General features: G+C 34.9%; 1 protein-coding gene across 1 annotated transcript in view; it reads right to left on the bottom strand.

The window, feature by feature from the left end:
* LOC150100491 (SH2/SH3 adapter protein dreadlocks-like) overlaps positions 1-18,889 on the bottom strand; it is a 61,532-nt gene extending 42,643 nt beyond the window's left edge. Inside the window, exon 1 of the mRNA XM_090402750.1 lies at positions 18,725-18,889. Within this exon, the coding sequence (XP_090258876.1) occupies positions 18,725-18,743 (19 nt within the window). The 5' untranslated portion in view covers positions 18,744-18,889. The remainder of the gene's footprint in view (positions 1-18,724) is intronic.
* Between the last annotated feature and the right edge of the window lie 1,576 nt (positions 18,890-20,465).

Raw genomic sequence — 20,465 nt, 5'->3', positions numbered from 1 at the left:
CTTCAGTGGCAAAAGTCCTAGAAAAAGTCCTCTCCCATTTATTTTCCCTCAACCATCCTTTGGGTAAGATATATAGATGACATCTTTACTGTATGGCTGCACAACAAAAACTCTTACCTTCTTTTTTAAACAGTATCAATTCCTTACATCATCGTATAAAGTTTACTATGGAAATGGAAGAAAACAACCAGTTATCTTTTTTAGACGTTCTCATCTGGTCACCTTCAAATACTCTTACAACTACAGTTTACAGGAAACCACCGTTCACAGGTCATTATATTCTTGAAGAATCAGCCCATCATCCTTGTCAAAAAACAGGAATCATAAAATGTCTTATCAAAAGAGCCAAAACTAATTGTTCTACTTCTAATTTTCTACAGAAAGAACTTTCTAATATCCAACAACACATGAAACTCAATGGCTTTTCTGAAAAGAGTACTCAACATCTTCTCGATTCTTATAATCCACCACAAAACAATGAAGATTCAATATGTCGAGTTCCAATTCCTTACATCTCTGGGATTTCAGAACCTATCACAAGAATTCTGAAGAAATATGAGTTAACAGCTACTTATTCACATATTAACAAATTATCTTCCCATTTTCCTTCTTCTAAAGACAAATGCTGAACTATATCTCTTCCTGGAGTTTATCAAATTCCCTGCAACTGTGATCTCTCCTATTTTGGACAAACTGGACGTTCTCTTGAAAGAAGAATCCAAGAATATCAATCCTCCATTCATCACAACAAACCTGAAAAATCTGGATTGGCTCAGCATGGGATTGAAATTAACCACAACATCCTTTGGTCAAAAACTCGCCTCTTACATAGATCCCGTTATAAATTTAAATGTTTATTCAAAGAAAGTGTAGAGGCTTTACTCCATCGTCCTAACCTGAATCGGAATGACTATATATCTATATCAAAAATCTGGGAAAGTCTAATCAGGATAACTCATTAATTCATATCTTTATTTCAATCATGTCTCTGCTTAAAAATATTCCCTTTAATACTTAGTGATATAACATCACGCAGCTTGTTCTATTTTTAAATGATCTATTGTTAGTATTCCACCTTGTATTTTTTTTTTTTTTAAACTGTTCTTGTAGTGCCAATGAAGATGGTTTGCTATTTCCAGACCAAAATATTTGGTTAATTAAATATCTTTCTAGTGTTTACGTGCATATATTATTCAAATTATTAGAGTATTTGTTCTGATTCTCAAGGAGCTTTGCTTATTAGAATTAGAATTAACTAGTGATGAATGTTTTGCATTTTGAGATTTTTGTTATGTAGAGTACATTTTTAGCATAGCTTGTCAGTGTTTTTATACTGTGTTATAATAAAAGTCTGTTTGACAATTCTTTGCCTAGCCAGCCTCCATTCAAGGACTATGTTATACACCACCCAATACAGGATTTTGTGGCATATGGTGCTTGCAGCACATTTGTATCCCAGGTGTTAAAAACAGCAAGTAAAATACCAGGGAGTACATCTGCATAGATGCAGGAAATGGGAAGAGCTTCGTGATTTTGATATCAGCTTAGATTTAGGTTGCTGTGGTAGCGATGTGTCAAAAATGAGTGAATGCTAGCAGAGAAAAATGAGAAGCATGATTGACAGGAAGGAAGAATAAACATCGTGTGGAAACAAATCTAGTAGATTTAAAGGATGATGACAACTGGTTGGGTGAATGTCAAGCAAGAGTAGGTTGCTTGGAGAGAGACACTGAGAAAAGTGGAATGTCTGAAAAATAAGTTCAGAAGCATGAAAGAGGATATTAGGTACTGGAAAGGTTGATTGATGTGAGACAAACAAGAGAGAGAGAATGAGAATTAGAGAGTACCAGAGGATGATGAGGGGGGGAATGAGAGGAAGGCAAGATAAGAGAAGCTAGGGATAGAGAGATGACAGGAAGATAGGTAAGTGGGAGTGGAAGGAGGGGGGGGGGAGATGCAGGTGAGCAAGAAATGGAGCAGTGAGAGGTGTGATGTATGGAGATTTAATGATTCATGGAGTACAAGATAGAGCTACAGGAGTGCTTGCCTGGAGAAACAACAGAGTGTGACTATGGTAATTAAGCAAGGTGAGTGGATGACATGATTGTGATAGTGGGTACAAGCGACCTGAGTGATAATACAAATCGGATAGCGAGAAGTTTGAGCTTGTATAGCAGAAGTGTGTGAGAGGGAAGATTGTGTATTGCGTGGTTAATTGGCATAAGAAGTGCATTTGAGGATAAAAGAGAGCTGTATGCAAGGGATGTGCTGCATTTGAATGAGGAAGAACATGGCATCTGGAGAGAATATTGTTCTCAGAGCAAGTGAGAGTATTAGTATCCTGCACTAATACTCTCTTGTCAAGGGTAATGGAAGCAGGAGTGGCATCTTGTGGAAATAAACACTCCGGAGACAAAAGAAGAGAAGGAAAATAGAAGAGAGGAAATTGGAGAAAGTTGAGAGAGTGTGGAAGCAAAGGATAAAGAGATGAGAGGGGGCAGGAAGGAGAGAGATTGGAAGCAGTAAGTAGGGATACCAGTGAGAGAAAGATTAACGAATCTATTCGGAATATCATAGATGGAGATTTGATGATTCAGGGCATGCAGAGTAGAGGGCTTGAATGGTGGTATGATAGTGCTAGAATGACAGTGAAGAGGGTTGAAAATGTAGAGAAGATAATGATAATAGTTGATACGAATGACCTGAGAAGTAGCATGAAATTTGAGGCTGATGTTAGGGATGGTGAAACAGAAATGTGTCCAAAGAAAGATAATGAGCATGTTGCCCCAATACGATAATGCAGAGTGGAAGAAAAGAGCAGTGATAACGAATGAGATGATAGCAAAAATATGCAAGTAGAGAGGTCTGGAATATATGGATGTGTGGACTACATTTGAGAAAAGAAGAGAGCTGTGTGCAAGATATGATTTATATTTGAATGCTGAAGGATGCAGGTATTTGGAGTGACTTGTTTTCTGAGAAAGTGAGTGTGTCAGGGCAGGGAACTAGAATTGCATGGGTGGAACATAGCAGGGAAGTGGGAATAGTGGCTTGAGAAATGACAGAGTGCACAATATATTGCAGAAGGAAGAGTAAAGCATGAAACCAGTAATCACAGCTATAAGAATATTGACAATGCACTGGTTTTACTGTATACAAATGCTAAGAGCATTAGGAATGCAGGGAGTGAGTTTGTGGCAGTGACTGAGTCGGTTTCTCTACAGATCGTTGGTATCAGTGAGATATTCAAACAGGGATACAAATCTAAGGGTACAGATTCTAATGGAGTGTTACTCATGATAAGAGATGAGCTTTGCCCTCTCAAGGTGAAGAATCCCAGAGGAAATAACACTAACGGCTTTGAGAATATATGGTGTGAGACATGTTTATAAGACAAGATATTTAGTCTGATATTGCTACATAGGGAATACAGATTGCGACAAACAGAAAATGTTTAGGCAAATTAGTTCGGCAAGTGCAAAGCAAGTGATCATTATGGGGTCTTCAACTAAAGCAATATGAAGTAGGCAGAGGAGCCAGAATTCACTACTAAGGATAGTAAATTCTTCAATTTCTTGAGGGACAACTTCGTAATATTTGTGAAGAGAACATGAGGATGAAGAGTTTTGGATTTCATCACAGCATCAGAGGATCCAATTGCAATTGAGATGTCATACTTGTCTCCCAGTTGGTGAGTGACCATATGGTCCTGACTCAGAGAATGACTGGACACGTAGAGGTATCACGGCAGAAGGAATTTATGTGGAATTATAAGGCAGGCAACTATCACAGAATTAGAAACCAGTTGCAGCAGTACACTGAATGAAAGAATTTGAAGAAAGAGAGATCAGTACTGCACGTGAGATACTTAAGAAAAAACTGCTGAAAGCAAATGATGTCCTCGATCTTTATCCTCGAGTGATGAGGATAAAGCAATTTGGAGACAAATGGATGACAAAAGAAATAAAACAGGAATTGCAGATGAAAAAAAAGAGATTACAGGAGAAAATATAAAGGGATAGTTGGGGAAACAGTTGCATGAGGAATATAAGGCTCAGACAAGCAAAGTGAATGGTATTGTAAGGAGAGAGAAAAATTAGAATATGAGAGGAGACTAGTCCCTCAATCCTAGAAGAATCTCAATGAGTTTTTTGCTATGTGGAGAGTAGGAGAAAAATGATAGTGCATGGATTACCTTGTAGGATGGAGATAGGACTTGGGTGACCAATGTAGATGACACAATTGAGCTAATTAGTGATCACTTTATTACTGTGGTCCATCCTGGTACAGCAGACTTTATTCCTAGAAGAATAACAAATATTGAAGTGTTAGATATGAATGAAGAGGATATATTCTGAATACTGGGTACACTAAATGTCAGTAAGGCAGGGGGGAGGGGCTAGATGGAATTTCATCACTTTTTTAAAGGAATGTGCTATGGAACTGACCATGCCATTAACTTGGCTGTTTAATGAAAGTCTTCAATGGAAAATTTCCTGGTGAATGGAAGAAGCATAAGATAGTGCCATTGCATAAAGGTGGTGGTAGAATGGAGGTATCAAACTATAGGCCTGTCTGTATTTCTTCTGTAGTTAAGATTTTGGAGGCACTGGTAAGAACCCATACACAGAATTGGGCAGATGAAGGCATTATTTATGTGCAGGCCAACGTGGATTTTGTTGAAAGGCCTCATGTTTTAGTAATCTGGTTATCTTTTATAACAATGCAAAAACAGCAATAGATGAGGACAGGGTAGTTTTTTTTTGGGGGGGGGGGAGAGATTTTTCAAAAAGCATCAGTGGATCAGATTGGAAACTGGCTTTCTTGTAGATATCAGAGTTATATATGGGGGAGCAGAAAGGTTGCAAGTGCAGTTCCACAGAGTTCAGCACTGGAACCATTACTGTTCAATCTTTATGTAAATGATATCGTCACAGGACTACAGGGAGATATTCAGTTGTCTGCAAATGATATGAAGCTTAGGAGGGTTATTTATTAGTAATAGTGCTGATGTTTTGGCTCTTCATACAGGTTTGAATAAGCTAGAAAGGTGGACAAATGAATAGAGATATCAGTCTAATGCAACTAAATGTAAGGTTTTTAAATTTGGGATCCACAGATTAGATGCTTCATACTCACTTGGCAGAATTCACGCTGGAAGAAGGTGGAGGAAAGCAAAAGTTCTTGAGGTGATTGTAGATAGAAATTTGAAGTTCAGAGAATATGTTGCAGAAGTTGAAGAAAATTTGGAGAATTTTTTCAATATTGAGGAGGCCACTGACCACAACAAATAATAGTGTGATGTCCCATTGTATAAAGCTTTGATCAGACTATGTCTGGATTTCTGTGCTCAGATATGGTCCCCAGGATTCAAAGGAGATGCAGCATCCTTGGAGAGGGTGTAGAAACAGCAAAATTATATTAGGACTGTACAATGTTAATTATAAGGACAGAGTGATGGCATGCAGACTTTGGTGCATAGAAGACAAAGCAGGGATGTGATCGAGTCATTTAAGCTGGTGAAGCTTTATTATCATATTAACACTGAGGAGATTTTTTCATTATAGAACAAGGACCACTTGTTCCTTATACTAGGGCCACTATTCTTTAATCTGTATATTAATGATATAAAGAAAGAACTGAAGGGGATATTCAGTTTGCTGATGATGCAAAACTGGGGAAGGCCATAGTTGGTAAACTATAGCCCTCCTATAGATATCCTGCAGAATAATTTAAATAAACTGGCATTCTGGGCAAAGAATAATGATGCCCGATTACAAGAAATTGATAATGCTAAGGACATGGGGGGGGGGGGGGGGTAACAGTGGACCGAGAGTTGAAGTTTGGAGGCGCATTGCAAAAAGTGCCCTTTATTTAGTTAAATAAATTAACTAAATAAAGTTTAGTTAAAAAGAGGAGACATCATAGAGGCTTATAAATCATATCCTTCTCCTTTCCCAAAAATTTATATTTTTCATCCCCCTCCCCAAGCATGCTCTGCCCACCTTTAATAATAAAAAAAAAAAACCAGGTTTTTCAAAAGTTCACATACCTCTTACCTCACCAATAATTCTCCTACATCTCCCAACCCCCCTTCCTTTCAATCATATTTCCTTCCTTTAACAGCAGATGAATACCATATGCCGGGATGCCGCTGAATAAGAAGACAGCCAGCTATATCCTACAAAGGTATGTCTGAATTATTCCGCCTATGTATTCTTCATATATCTGTCTATATAAAACATCAGTAATGTCCTAAAATTTAAGTAAAAAGCCAATGATATTATAAAAGGCTCCTAAACAAAAACAGGCTAAATAGTCATAAAAATAATATTTACTTAGAGGAGTAACAAGGAATCTTTCCAGAAATAATACCTTATTAAAGGGATTCAAGGGGTTCATATTATCGATTGACACAAGGAAATTTTTCAATACATGATAAATAAAAAGAAAACTAGGGGTTGCCTGTGGAAGTTGTGTGAAAGTGTGGTTAGTAAGGGTGTGCAGACTAGATTTCTTGCTTAAAGAATGGAATGGATTTACAGAATGTTTTGAGTGCCCTAACAGTGAATGAGTTTAAGGAGAGGTATGACAGGCATTATGCATATAAAGGTTTGTGTGAATCTCCTGCAAGTCGTCTTCTGACTCCATAGATACATATCCATATAATAATACTGGGTTGGCAAATAAGTTCATTCGGTTTATGTGTTAGTACAAGTTTACGGCGCTTCGCCTGTCGCTATTGTTGCGCTACCGACAACGCTATTGTGCAGTTGAAAGGTGACATTTCACATAACCTTTCAGTGAATTTTTGTTCGGCCTAATTCAGTTGCATGTGTATAACATATTTTTAGAAATGGAAGGAAATAACGTACATTACTGGCATATTTTGCTTTTTTATTTCAAAAAAGGCAAATGAGCTGCGGAGGCCCATAAAAAAATATGCAGCATATATGGAGATGGTGCCTTAACAGAACGCATATGCCATAAATGGTTTGCCAAATTCTGTTCTGGAGATTTCAATGTCAGCGATGCGCCTCACGCTGGTCACCCGACCGAGGTTGATTCGAGTGTTGTGAAGGATATTGTTGACAAAAATCCGTCACAAACAGTGCGGAAGATTGCTGCAGTACTGAACATATCCCATACAAGCATTGAAAACCATTTGCACAAGCTGGAACATGTTTCAAAACTCAATGTTTGGGTGCTGCATGAATTGACTGAGGCCAATATGACTGATCACATATCCATCTGTGATTCGCTGCAACGTCGCCAAGAAAACAACCCATTTTTGAAGCGGATGATTACAGGAAATGAAAAATGGGTCATGTACGATAACGTGGTACATAAAAGATCATGGGGGCACAAGAGCGAACCGCCACAAACAACCTCGAAAGTGGGATTGCACCCAAAGAACATCATGCTCTCTGTGTGGTGGGATTATAAAGGTGTTGTCCACTACAAGGTGTTACTGTCAGGCAGAACGATTGATTCAACTGTCTATTGCTCACAGTTAATGCGACTGGCCTGTGCAATTAGCACAAAACGTCCTGAATTGGCAAATCGGAAAGGAGTTGTCTTTCACCACAACAACGCCAGATCCCACACATCATTAACAAACCAAAGTAAATTGTTACGTCTCGGCTGGGATGTTTTGCCACATCCTCCATATTCACTGGACCTGGCACCTTCCGATTTACCTTATTCCGATCATTGCAGAATTCTCTGAACAGGAAAACCTTCGCTAATGGGCAGGCTGTCAAAAGATACCTGGATCAGTTTTTCGCCAGTAAACCTCAGGAGTTTTATGAACACGGCATAATGAAGTCGATGGACAGATGGCAAGAGGTCATTGTAAAGGGGGTTAATATATAAATGACTAGTATATATTATATATATTAAATAAAATGTGTTTCATTTCACTCTGAAAAACTGAACAAACTTATTTGCCAGCCCAATAATTACTTTAGTAAGATTAAGTAAGCTTTAGAAATTATTCATTTATCTGCATGGTGTAATAGTGACTAAATTTAACACAGCCACGTGTTTTTTCCTCGTGTTTTCTTATGCCAGCTTGACCTAGGAGAGATGTAGATGAAAGGCAATATGGCAGTTGGATGAACAATGATGTTTATGTTATATCACACACGCAATCTAATTCTTGTGTTTTACTAATTTTTCTTAACTTTTGAATGATGTAGTTTATGCATTCTATATTTAATAACTTAAGAAATAATTAAAAAAAACTTTTTTTTTATTAGATTGTTATGAAACAAAGATAAAATAAAATGAATCAGAGTTTTACTATCTATAACTTCTTCAGAGTAGAAACAAATATGAATGCAAAGCTAACATTGTAAACTAAATTAACAAGGAAAGCTTGCAGAAACCATTACAGTATTATTATTATTATTATGCGACACCTCCAGGGAGTCCAAATGCTCATCGAGGGAGAGTGTGCCAACAGCATCAAACAATTGATCCCTTCCAACTACTAACCGCGCACAAACTTGCTTAACTTTTTGCATGAGCCATTAGTAGCAGAGACTCTACCAATCAATATATATTATTAATAATATTTTATATTATTATTATTATTATTACTGTCATATCTTCGGTGTCTGTTGCATCTAAAGTGCCTTGATCTGTCTTTCAATATTTGCAATAGTCATGTTTAATGGGATAAATGTATTTTAATAGGTCTAATATGTCTTTTCTTTTGTCACAGGTCTATCAGAAGGATATAACAAGGGCTGGGTTATGTTTTTCAAAATTGATGTGTTACTTTTTCTTTTAAATATGTATTGAATCAAATCCTATATCTTTGTTAAAACTGTATTTGAATTGTATAAGTTGTGGTTTCAACCTAATTTAATCCATCACATGTTGATCCAGCTTGCTGATAATTTCGTAGCTTTTTTTTTTTTCCTCTCCTGTAATGAAGTAATTTCTTGGAGAGAAAATCCTCATGAATCATCAACTATACCAAATGGTTTTCTTCTTACATTTTCTGATGATTTCATACCAATCTGTGAGAGAAAAAATGTTTTAATTCTGGTTTGCATGTGATTTGTCAATGCCAAATTATGAATCATTAGGCAAGTAACTTTCACCACTTAACAAAAATTAAACTTCAGTTGATTTGGCTTTTATCTTTGTTTAATAAACAGTTTTGATATTAATTTTTATGAGTTTTAGCACATTTTTATATCTTAAAAACAACAAACTAGAGTTAATCAAAAATGCTTCTGAAATGCATTAACTGCTATTCAGAAGCCATATATGTTTTACCATCTTGTTGTGATAAACAGAATTATGGAGGTTAGCTGTTTGGTTTCTGAAAAGTTAAGTACTAATCATGTGCTCAAGTACTTAAAATTGAGAAATTTATAGAAACTGAGGTTCATCAGTTTGGCTTCAGAGAGGCTCATATAATAGAAATATGTGGAGACAGTGCTCTCAACTTGGAGATCATCATAATGCTAAATACAGATTTAGACCATAATGATCTGTTCCAGTCTCATTTTCAATCTAATATCCTCTTTTGAGGTCCACCTGGTGTTCTCTTCCTAATTGGTTTATATTTTATTAAATGTTTAAGATATTGGGTGGCCATCCAGTTTACATGTTTTATCCAATTTTGTTTGTATTTGTTTAGTTTTAGTTCTACTGATTTTATATTTAGTTCTTTTAAATTTATTATTATTTTTTTAAACTAATAATGTGTATTTTGCAGTTCTCATGAATTTCATTCCACTTGTTTTTATTCTTTATCTTGTTCAATTATGACCACTTATCACTTGTTTGGAGATGATTAGCTGAAAAGTTAAAATCTGGTGTGCAAAGAGATCTGATAAGATTTCCAAATGTCACTTGGAATCATCTTGGTTCTTATTGAATCATTAGAAAAAATGACCATGGTGGATTCCTTTACCTGAAAAGAAAGAAAACTGTCTTCTAGACAGTTTCTTCTGTCTTCTTATATTCTCATCAACTGGGACAAGTTGTCCTAGTTGATGTTATGATGTGCATGCAAAGCCTGATGAACAAAACCTGATCTTTCTTCTGTGATAAGCAATGTCTCTGAATGGTTTTTTCTTATCTCAAAACTGACACGTCTGACCAATGTAGGTAAGGACACAGGAACGCTATAATTATGTAAACTCCAGGATGTTTGTAGATTATTATTATTATTTGACACCTCCAGGGAGTCCAAAGACTCATTGAGGGAGAGTGTGCCAACAGCATCGAACGATTGGTTCCCTTCCAACTACTAACCGCACTCAAACTTACTTAACTGAGCCATTAGTAGCAAAGGCTCTACCAATCGACCAACCTTTCATTTAGGAGAGTAAAGCTAGCAATAGATGGTGAGAATAAGTTTCTAAATTTGATATAAGGTTTCGAGACTGACAGTTTTACTTGAAAGTCTACAGATGTATGAGACTTAAACAGTTTCTGTAGTGTATATCATGATTTGAATGTGGTGTAGAATTATAACATAGTATTTCATGCATCAGTTTCCTAGAATACCCATTAAGAGTAAGTTAGGGAATAGAACTTGCAGTTCATTTTTATTTTCTTCACTTCTTAAGATACAGGTAGCATATTTTTTAAGAGTATGAATGATTCCTAATTTTTTTCTGGAGATGGTGTAGAAATGATGCATGGAAATAATGTCCAGTATGCATTAGCTTGCAGTAAACATCTAAAGTGGACTAGTGTCAGAATTTTTTGTGATTAGTATCTCCAGAAAAGGTAATCATCCTTCATTTTGAATTTCCAATGTGAATTTTATTTTTTGATGGAATGAACTAAGTGACTGGTAGAAAAAGCTCAACAGGAATACAGTAAGGAATACCCATCAGTATCTGAGGTAGAAAAAGATATCAAAAACCTGAAATGTGGAAAGCTACTGGAGTAGATGATGTTTGACCAGAAATTTCCAAGTATGGAGGTCTAAAAGTTTGACAGTGGTTATACGGATCGATCTGCAAGGACCAATAATTGGGTTGAATTCTGTATGATGGGAGTAGATTTCTTAATATTCATATAAAACTTGAAATAAAACTGAATGTAACAATTACAGAGAATTTCCCTTTTTAGTGTTCCTGGTAAGATTTATGCAAGTATATTTGAGAAACAGCCAAGCAAAATTATAAAAGGGAAGCTTGTAGAAGAAAGAACTGTAGAAGAATTTGACAAGACAAATTGTCAAAAAAAGCCATGGAATATAACAAGGATCTATATTTAATTTTTGTAGATCTAGAACAGTAATATGACAAAGTGCCAAAAGAAAAGCTGTTACAAAAAGGCACAGTTACATGGCATAAACAGAACATTATATCAAATGATACTTAGTCTATATTTGAGTTGTAAGTCAAAAGTTAGAATTGAAGGCATTACTAGAAGATGGTTTGATGTCAAATCAGGGTTACGACCAGAGTGCACATTATCTCCACTGTTATCATGTATGTTGATCACATTGTGAAGGAAACTCGTATTAAACTTGATATCAAAATTGAAGACGCTTTTTACTTTATGCAGTTGACGTGATACTTCTAAATAAATTCAACACAAGTCTGAAAGATTCCCTGACTAAACTGAATAACTGTTGTAATAAATTTGGTATGACAATCAGCAATAACAAGACGAAGAGAATGAAAATAAGCAAGCACTGAAAATGAACTGCATTCTGAATGGATAGCCCACAGAACTAAAACATTTTAGTTATTAAGGCAAATTAAATATGGAAAGAGACAGCAGAATTAGTAAAGCTAGTATGATAGGAAGTCAACTGAATACATTTAAAAGAAATAAGAGAGAAATCAGTCAAAACACTAAACTAGCTACGAACTGGGTTAAAAATAAAACACTTTACTCACAGTCTTTGGCTGTAGATCACAGATGAGATTCATTTTAAAAAACATTATGGAAACAACCACTATGTTATTGTGAAACTTCAGTTTAATATAAACCAAAACTTTGTTTTGGTTTACATTAAAATGAAGTTTTAATGTAAACCAAAACTGTCTAGTCAGTGTAGACATATACAAGTTTATTTCAGATTTATAAAACTGCTCTACATGAATATAAGCATCATAAGCATAAATTCCTCACTCAGATTTTCAGTTTCATATGACCAATTGAGTTTTTAATGATCACCAATTTTAAGCATGACTACTTAAAATACTAAAATATAACTGCTCAAAGCTATATTTTCACTTCAAGTACCTTCTCACACTCTTTTGGATGAGAATGAAGATGCAGGAGGTGCAATCTAAGATCTCCAACTCGGCTAAGTCTTTTGGAAATTATCCTCCATTACACCCATCTTAGATGTTTTTAACCATCTCTCTCTCTCTCTCTCTCAGCTCAATGTCAGCTCATGGGATATGCCCTTTCCCCTCCAACTACCAACAAAATCTCACTACTGATTGTTTTCTCCAGTCTCCTGTTGAGTTATCTGCTATATTACCAAAGATATATTTTAGAATTTTAATTTAAGTTTTCCCTTGATGGTCTATAATGCTCTAGGTTTCTTATCCATATAGAATAAAAGGTCTAATGAATGTTTTGTATACTCCTGTTTTAACTGTTTGACATTTTAGAACATTATATGATGCAGCAAATTTAAAGCTCTAAATGAGCTTTAAATAACTTTGAATAACCTTGTATAACTGTACTAATTAAGTTATTCAAGATATCTAAAGGAAGTTGCACTTCTAAATTTCCAGTTATTAATAGTAAACTGGCCATTTTCTTCTTGGTTGTTACTTCTGCATATTTTAAATATTCATTCTTTAAACTAACGATGTTGATTCATACAACGGAATCATAACATCCTTAATTCCACATATCAGCACCCTATGCATGACTACCATAATCCACTGTGCTGCTCTCACAATTTTAGTAAATATCCCCAAAATTTTGGGTCCCTATCCACCATCACCCTAGATTCTTCACCTCTCCAAATTTTAAAATTTTATGCTACACTGAACTGACAGCCCCACTCATTCACTTGGTCTATTCAAGTCCTGAAAGGCCACAACATCTGTATTTCTTCCTAATTTCATATCATCATTCAAGCCCTTCCCAATATCATTTATATAGAAATTCCTGTCTTGTCAGGTGTCTTCTCCCTCCAGGAAATTGACTACCATGTGTCTCCACCATGTCCTATTCTGCGCCCCTCTGCTGCATTCCTCATATGAGAGATAGGTCCAGTCTTCTATAAAACGCCAGCAAAACTTGTCAGTGTTTTTACTTTATTTTTATTATTAAAAATTCTTTGGCTAATACAATATACAACCCAGTTTATGTTCACTTCTTGCAGTTAAAACAGTTGTTAACTCCCCTGAAACATCCTCTCAAAGAGATGTAAATTATGATATTTCACCATCATACTTGATGGTAATATACCATCAAGTCCTACAGGCTTATTGACATCAAGTTGATGCAATTCCTCATGCACATACTCACCAACAGTGGCTCTTCCTCCTTCCCACTGCTCAAGTTCTGTATTGTTACATTCTGTTCTCAAGGATGAAATAGCTTAATAAATTGCTCAATTAACATCTCTACTACAACCTCCTCAGTGGTAGCATTCTACCATTATCACTAACTAATATCATCCTTCCATAATCATTCTTTCTTCTATTGGTCATACATTGAAAACACTCTCTAGGATTTCTTTTGGCCTCATTTGCTAACTGCTGCTCATACTGCACTTCTGCCACCATTACCACTGGGTCACCTTTCTTGATTGCTCTCTGTATTCCTCATGGAACTGATTATTTCCACTCAACTTGTGCTGCCTCCACAATGTCTTTTTCATATAGACTTTTAGATTATTATTATTATCCCAAGACCCCATGGAGTCAAAGACTCATCTAGGAAGTCCTTTTGTCATACGCATAGCTCATCACATTGCACCTTAAACACACTCCAATTCTCTGCAGACACCACACTCTCAGGTAAGGCATTCCAATCATTCACAACTCTACATGCAAAAAACTTGCTTCTCACTCCTCTGCTCACACCCTCCTTATACAGCTTCCAGAGATGACCTCTGGTTATCTCCTGATCTCCCACTATTTACTGTAAAACCTCTCCAACATTGATCCTATAACAACCTTTACTAACTTGTACGTCTCTATCATATCACCCCTCTTCCTCCTATCCACTAGGCTCTGTAAATTGCATTTTCTCAACCTTTCCTCATATTCGACATATCAGAAACTACCTTAGTAAGTCACCTCTGGACCCTTCCCAACATTTCTTCATCCTTTTGAAAACCACTGATTATTATTTCAGGTGACCAAATTTGTCCATGTGTGGCCCAATCAAAGCCTTATACAATGGAACAAGAATTCTCTTACTTCAACAAGTCAGTGTCCTCCACATCATTCCTAGAATTCTTTGGGTTGTCCTCATAATTTTGGCAATGTGTCCCCTAAATTTCAGATCCTTATCCACTATCATCCCAGGATCCCTTATTTCCTCCACCTCCAACAATATATCCCCATCAAGCATAAATTCTACATCGCATCTTTGTTTCCCAAATTTTTAAACCTTACATTTTGTAACATTGAACTTGCATCCCCATTCACTCAATTTATTCAAGTCTTGTAAGGTCAAAACATCTTCTCTACTCTTCATAGTTCATCCCAACTTTGTATCATCTGCATACAACTGAATATTCCACTGTCGAAATCTTCACCAATATCATTATCATACAAGTTAAACAGCAATGGCCCCCATGCGTGCAGCTAGCTTGGTGTTGAATGATTTCTCTCTTATTCCATATATTCAGTTGACTCCTCACCATACAAGCTTTGTTTATTCTGTTGTCTATTTCCATATTTGCTAAACTGTCCTAAATAGCAGAAATACTTTTCTTCTTCTGTTCCACATTCTAGATGTAGCTGATATTTTCAATGTGCCTGTGTCCTTTCACAGTATGTCTTTTTATTGCTAATTTTCATATGAAATCTGTTTCAGTATTATTCAATTTTGTTGAGCTGATTATTTCCAATTTTGATACAGGTGGTTTAAAATCACTTTTCTTCATAAGAAAATCCATATAACTAACATTTTTAAAAACTAATCACTCGAGACCCTGTCATATGAATTTTCTACATCTAGAAAACTCAAATATCATCTACCTCAACTGCCTTTCCACATTTTGGATTTTTGATGCCATTTTCTACTTCAAGGACTGATATGTACTCCTGATTGCATTTGTCTTCAAAATTTTCTATCCCCATTGCTGAAAGTTTTTTTTCCACTTGGTTATATTATAAATTAAAGATGCCAAGAAATTATATTCTTGGTTATCCTTTATCCAACTGTAAGCAAACAATGTTTGCAAGTGAAATATTTTCACAACTGAGCTACTCGTATACAGAGGATAATGACTTCACATTAACTACCTTAATATACCATAATGCAAAGCACACGCATCCTTTTGGATGTGTAAAATGCTACGCATTATGTGAAGGGCCACTATCCAGACCAGTTTCAACCTTTATTGAGGTATGTTGAAGTGTGGAGATACCTCTCCAAAAACTCTAAGTGATCTACAAGATCACTCTAAATCTCACTGCTCAACTCATTACTCCTGACCAGAATGACTCCAGGACAGCTGCTCAGCAATGGCTCCACTCACTGACAGGCAAAAACCTGCCACCAAGCAACGCCTCTATGCTCAAGAAGCAAGCAAACCCAAAAACAGACAGACATCAAATGTCATCAATGAGAGTGAAATCCAGAAGAGATACCAAGGTTGAAATAATGCAAAAGTCATATTTCCCATATATAAGTAGTCAAAAAGTGTCACACCTTATTATTAAAATACTCTGGATAGATAAAGATGCTTTAAGTTTTTTCACTTGGTTTTACTATAAATTAAAAATGCCAAGAAATTATATCTTTCGTTTAATCCTTTATCCAAGTGCAAGCAAACAATATCTGTGCATAAAGTATCTTCATGATAGGCTAATGACTTCATATCAATTGCCTTAGCACCCCATAATGCAAAGCACACACCCTTAAAAGATGTGCAAAATACTATGCATTATGGGAAGGGCTACTACTCAGACTGGTTTTGACCTTTGTTGAGGTCTCATCAGTGGGAGTCAAACCAAGAAGAGATACCAAGGTTGAAGTAATGGAGAAGTCATATTTCTGATATACAAGTAGTTTAAAAGGTGTCACACCTTATTATTAAACATCTCTGGATTAAAGATAGATGTTGAAGTCTTAAAGATACTTCATGTGCAAACATTGTTTGCTTACACTTGGATAAAGGATTAAACCAAGAATATAATTTCTTGACATTTTTAATTTATAGTCCAAGTGAAAACACTTTCAGCATCTATTTCTAATTCAGAGTATTTTAATAATGAAGTGTGACACTTTTTGACTATTTGTATACAGGAAATATGACTTCTGCAATACTCCAACCCTGATATCTTTTCTGGATCTGGCATCCACTGATGGTAAATCACTCAGTTTTTGGAGAAGTATCCTTGCACTTTAACATACCTCAAATTTTAAAAACCAGTCTGGGTCGTGTCCCTACCCATAATGCATTATACACATCTTTGCATTATGAGATACTAAGGCAATTGATGTAAAGTCATTAGCAATCCTTCAAAGTAATTACTCTGGACATTTTCATCTATCTTCCCTCTTACTAATGCTGACATCCTTGATAAAAATTTACAAAACACTTCCTTCTTTTTCATAACTGCCTCTTTATGTTATTCTGACTTTTCTATTCTTCCAGCCAACTGCCTCTCTTGTTTCATCAATGTTTCCTTCAGAGTTGGCAAAATGAATCTCCAAGGTTTGGTTTTTGTTTATAAACTAATTTTTTCTGAAAGAATATTTATATATTTGAGTCTGCGTTTAACCTATGAAATCTGCTTGACTTTCATTCTTTTTAAAAATGAGTATAACTTTTTTTTAAAAAAATAAATGAAATTTTTTTAATAACTTTCTATCCTGCTAATCAATAAATGATGATTATTTCCCATTTTCAGTCTTCTGTGTATTCTTGTGTCCTAAACCAGTTTGAAGATATAAATTTTTCTTATTTCTTCTCTCTGCATGAATTTGTGAACATCTTTATGCTGGAACATGATCTCAGTAATGACTGATCCATGTCATGAACAGATATCCAGTAGATAGTTACTGTTATTCTGAATTGCTCTATTCTCCAAATCTTCATTCAATATTCTTTATGTAATCACTTTAGGATGGCTGCTAAAATTTTTTCTGAATTCATCAGTATGCTATGGCTATCATTTGTACATGTGCTAAGAATGATTTACCTCTTTTGTAAAGAAAAATCAGTTCTGGTAAGAAGGAATCTATTTCTGAATCCAGCTAAATAAACCTCATTTGATTTAATTTGATATAAATAAACTGCATTAAAGGAAATGAAATCATAAAGATTGAAATAAAATTTTCTTTCCAAACAAGGGTGGTTGAACATACTCAGGCATATATGCATAACAAACCCATGGAGATTGGTTTATCAGTATTAATATTATTACGATGACTCATTGTGGGAAGACACACTACTCCACACAGCTCACTGTCTCCCTTAATTAATCCTCCAACTACTACCATTAAGACATCTACCACCAACCACAACTAGAATATCTTGTCTATAATTTGCATTGTTCTCATGGATGATCTGCCTCTATGTGGGATAAAAAAACCGAGTTTCGAGAAGAATAGATCCTGCTACCTCTAAGAGAACAGCTAAATCATCTTCAACTGAATCGTACCTTGTATTCAGTTCTTTCTCAATCAAAGGGTGCAATGTACTGTCCTTTTGCATTATATGTTCTTCTCAAAATATCAGAATGCAAGTTACAATACAACTTACTCAAAATATCTGAATATCAGCTAAAATATCAGAACTAGATGATACATTGTATTTCCTGTAAATTTTAAGAAAATATTACTGTTTGGCTGGATGGCTGCTTTGGATTTATGGTCCAAGCAATTCAGGCTGTTGCCAGTGTATTATGTCTGTTAATTGCATTTATTCTTATGGCTGGTTTGTCTGTTTTACTAAAATTAAATATTCACCCAATATCTTACTTGAACTGTCACCTGCCAATTTCCTATACTTAATGCAACTATCAGCAACATGATTGCAAAACCACATATTTCCTCTGCTGACAGTAGAGTTTGTCAACTTACAAAAGTTTCTCTCTTCCGCCAAAAGTACAATCTCTAGGCGTTCATTACTTGAAACAAGATTGAAAAGCTACAAAAATAAGTGCGAGCGAACTGAAATTTTTTTATGTACACCAAAAGGTGTAAACAAAATGCAGCATCAAACTTAAACTAGTTATCCACACAATAACGATCGACTGTTTTCACATTTTCGTTTTTGAAGCTAGATTTAAATTATCAGCTGAAAGGATATTTGCTCCGAGGCTTCAAACTGGAGTAGCCTAAGCTTCCAATTATCAGCATTAATATGCACTGTTATCAGAAAAGATGCGCATATCTTGTAGAGTATGGATTATTCATTAATATTACTAAGATAAAGAAATATCCAATATGAAGTCAACAACGTTTCGACTTCCCCAAATTTCAAATTCATGAATTTTTTATGCCGAGCAAAACATACTAGATATAAATCACATAAAGAAAACATACATTATATGATAAACTAGTAGTTCTGAAACTTCTTTACCTGTTTTTGGATTTGACATTTTGAACTACAGCATCAACTAATAATATATTTCTCCTACAGCAGGCAAACCAAAAAATACATGATACGTGCTTCTGAAAGATATATATATGTATATTATTTTGGGGTCGAAAGGTATGAAACAGTGTACACTATCACTTATTTTCTTCTACTTTTAAGCCTAAAAGGTTTGTATATGACATATGTCTAACTACACCCTGTTTACTCAGCCGCATCGCTCGCACCTACATGAGACATACATGATTGGATAGTTGCGCCACTTAGCAGATTTAGAAATTTCATATTAGAATATATAAATATAAGTACAAAATGGAAATATATTAGAGATTTTATTTTTATTTTTTTGAAATGAGTAGAGATAACCCATGCAGAGTTGAATAACTCTAAATAATATTAATAATACGTATATTTTAAAGATAATATGATATATGCTTGTAAGTTAAGGGAAGAACATATTGCACTTTTTTTTTTTAGAGGTACCTGTGGGAGAGTATAATTATTAAAGGAACACATAAGACCACAGTAATAACTTTTAATTAATAAGGTACAGATATTTCATACTAAAACTGAAGATGTACTATTAGTTTTAGTAGGAAATATCTGTACCTTATTAACTAAAAGTTATTACTGTGGTCTTACGTGTTCCTTTAATAATAATATTGCACTTTTTTACTCTTTTTAATGTATTTTGCCTTTTAATCTTTACAAGTTTTATGGAGATATTTATGATTAACATCATTCATTACCAAATCTATTCTTGTTCAGATTGTATCCCTTCACAATATCATACCATTTTTAAGCTTTTAAACATTCTTATGTATATCTCAGTTTTAAAGTATTTAACACCAAATGGAATTCTATCTCACTATTTTGCTAATCATTAATATAGTATTCATTCATCATCATATACATTTTCGACTTTACGCTTAAAAGATTGTAATTGCCAAAAATGCAGCAAAGGTAGGCCATAACACTTATATAGTCGTTTCGGTTTTTTTTTTTTTTTTTTTTTTTTAAATTTTAAAGGGCTGCAGTCAAAAACACCTGTTCTGATTTCAGGGTGCTCCACAAACAAAGCTTTAGTTATCTCTTTATATCTAAGATTATATAAGGAGCTACATGAACTAAAGGTTTAGAGAGAATAAATTCAAGTTATATTGCTTTTTAAAGCTATTGACACACACACGATCGTCTTACAAATCAGAAAAGAACTATGTCTCCACACGTCAAAATGAAGTGAAGAATGGTGCAAAAAAAAAAAAAAAAACTCATCAACAGAACTGCAGACAAACAGTATCAACATAAAAAGCATCAGTAAAAAAAGTAAGAAATCGATTTCGCAGAGTGACAGAATAAAAAAAAAAGAGTAGCATTTCCAGTAATCCGCATTACTTAACCATGGAAATTCAAATAAAAAAACATGGAGCACCAATTAAATAAATAATATTTAGTTAATTAATAAATATAAACTAAACAGGTTTGTGTAATATAGTGGAAATGAAGTTTGTACCTAAGGCGCCAAGCCGCCGAATGAAAGACCTTCCTAATTTCGATTCCAGCTTATAATTAGAGAAACTGATTCTGAGTTTCTTTTCGTTCGGTTCCCGAGTCTTTTATACTGCTTTTTCTAGGAGCATTCTCCCTAAAATAGAGTTTTTGATTCCATAATCTCAAGAAAATTGACCATAGAACTCACCATAGTAAAAATTAACTGTAGTGCTTC

This window comes from Typopeltis vanoorti, chromosome 13, assembly GCF_054136105.1.
Source record: "Typopeltis vanoorti isolate ZY-2024b chromosome 13, IOZ_Tvanoo_1.0, whole genome shotgun sequence".
NCBI lineage: Eukaryota > Metazoa > Arthropoda > Arachnida > Uropygi > Thelyphonidae > Typopeltis > Typopeltis vanoorti.
This window is presented reverse-complemented; position numbering and strand designations above follow the sequence as displayed.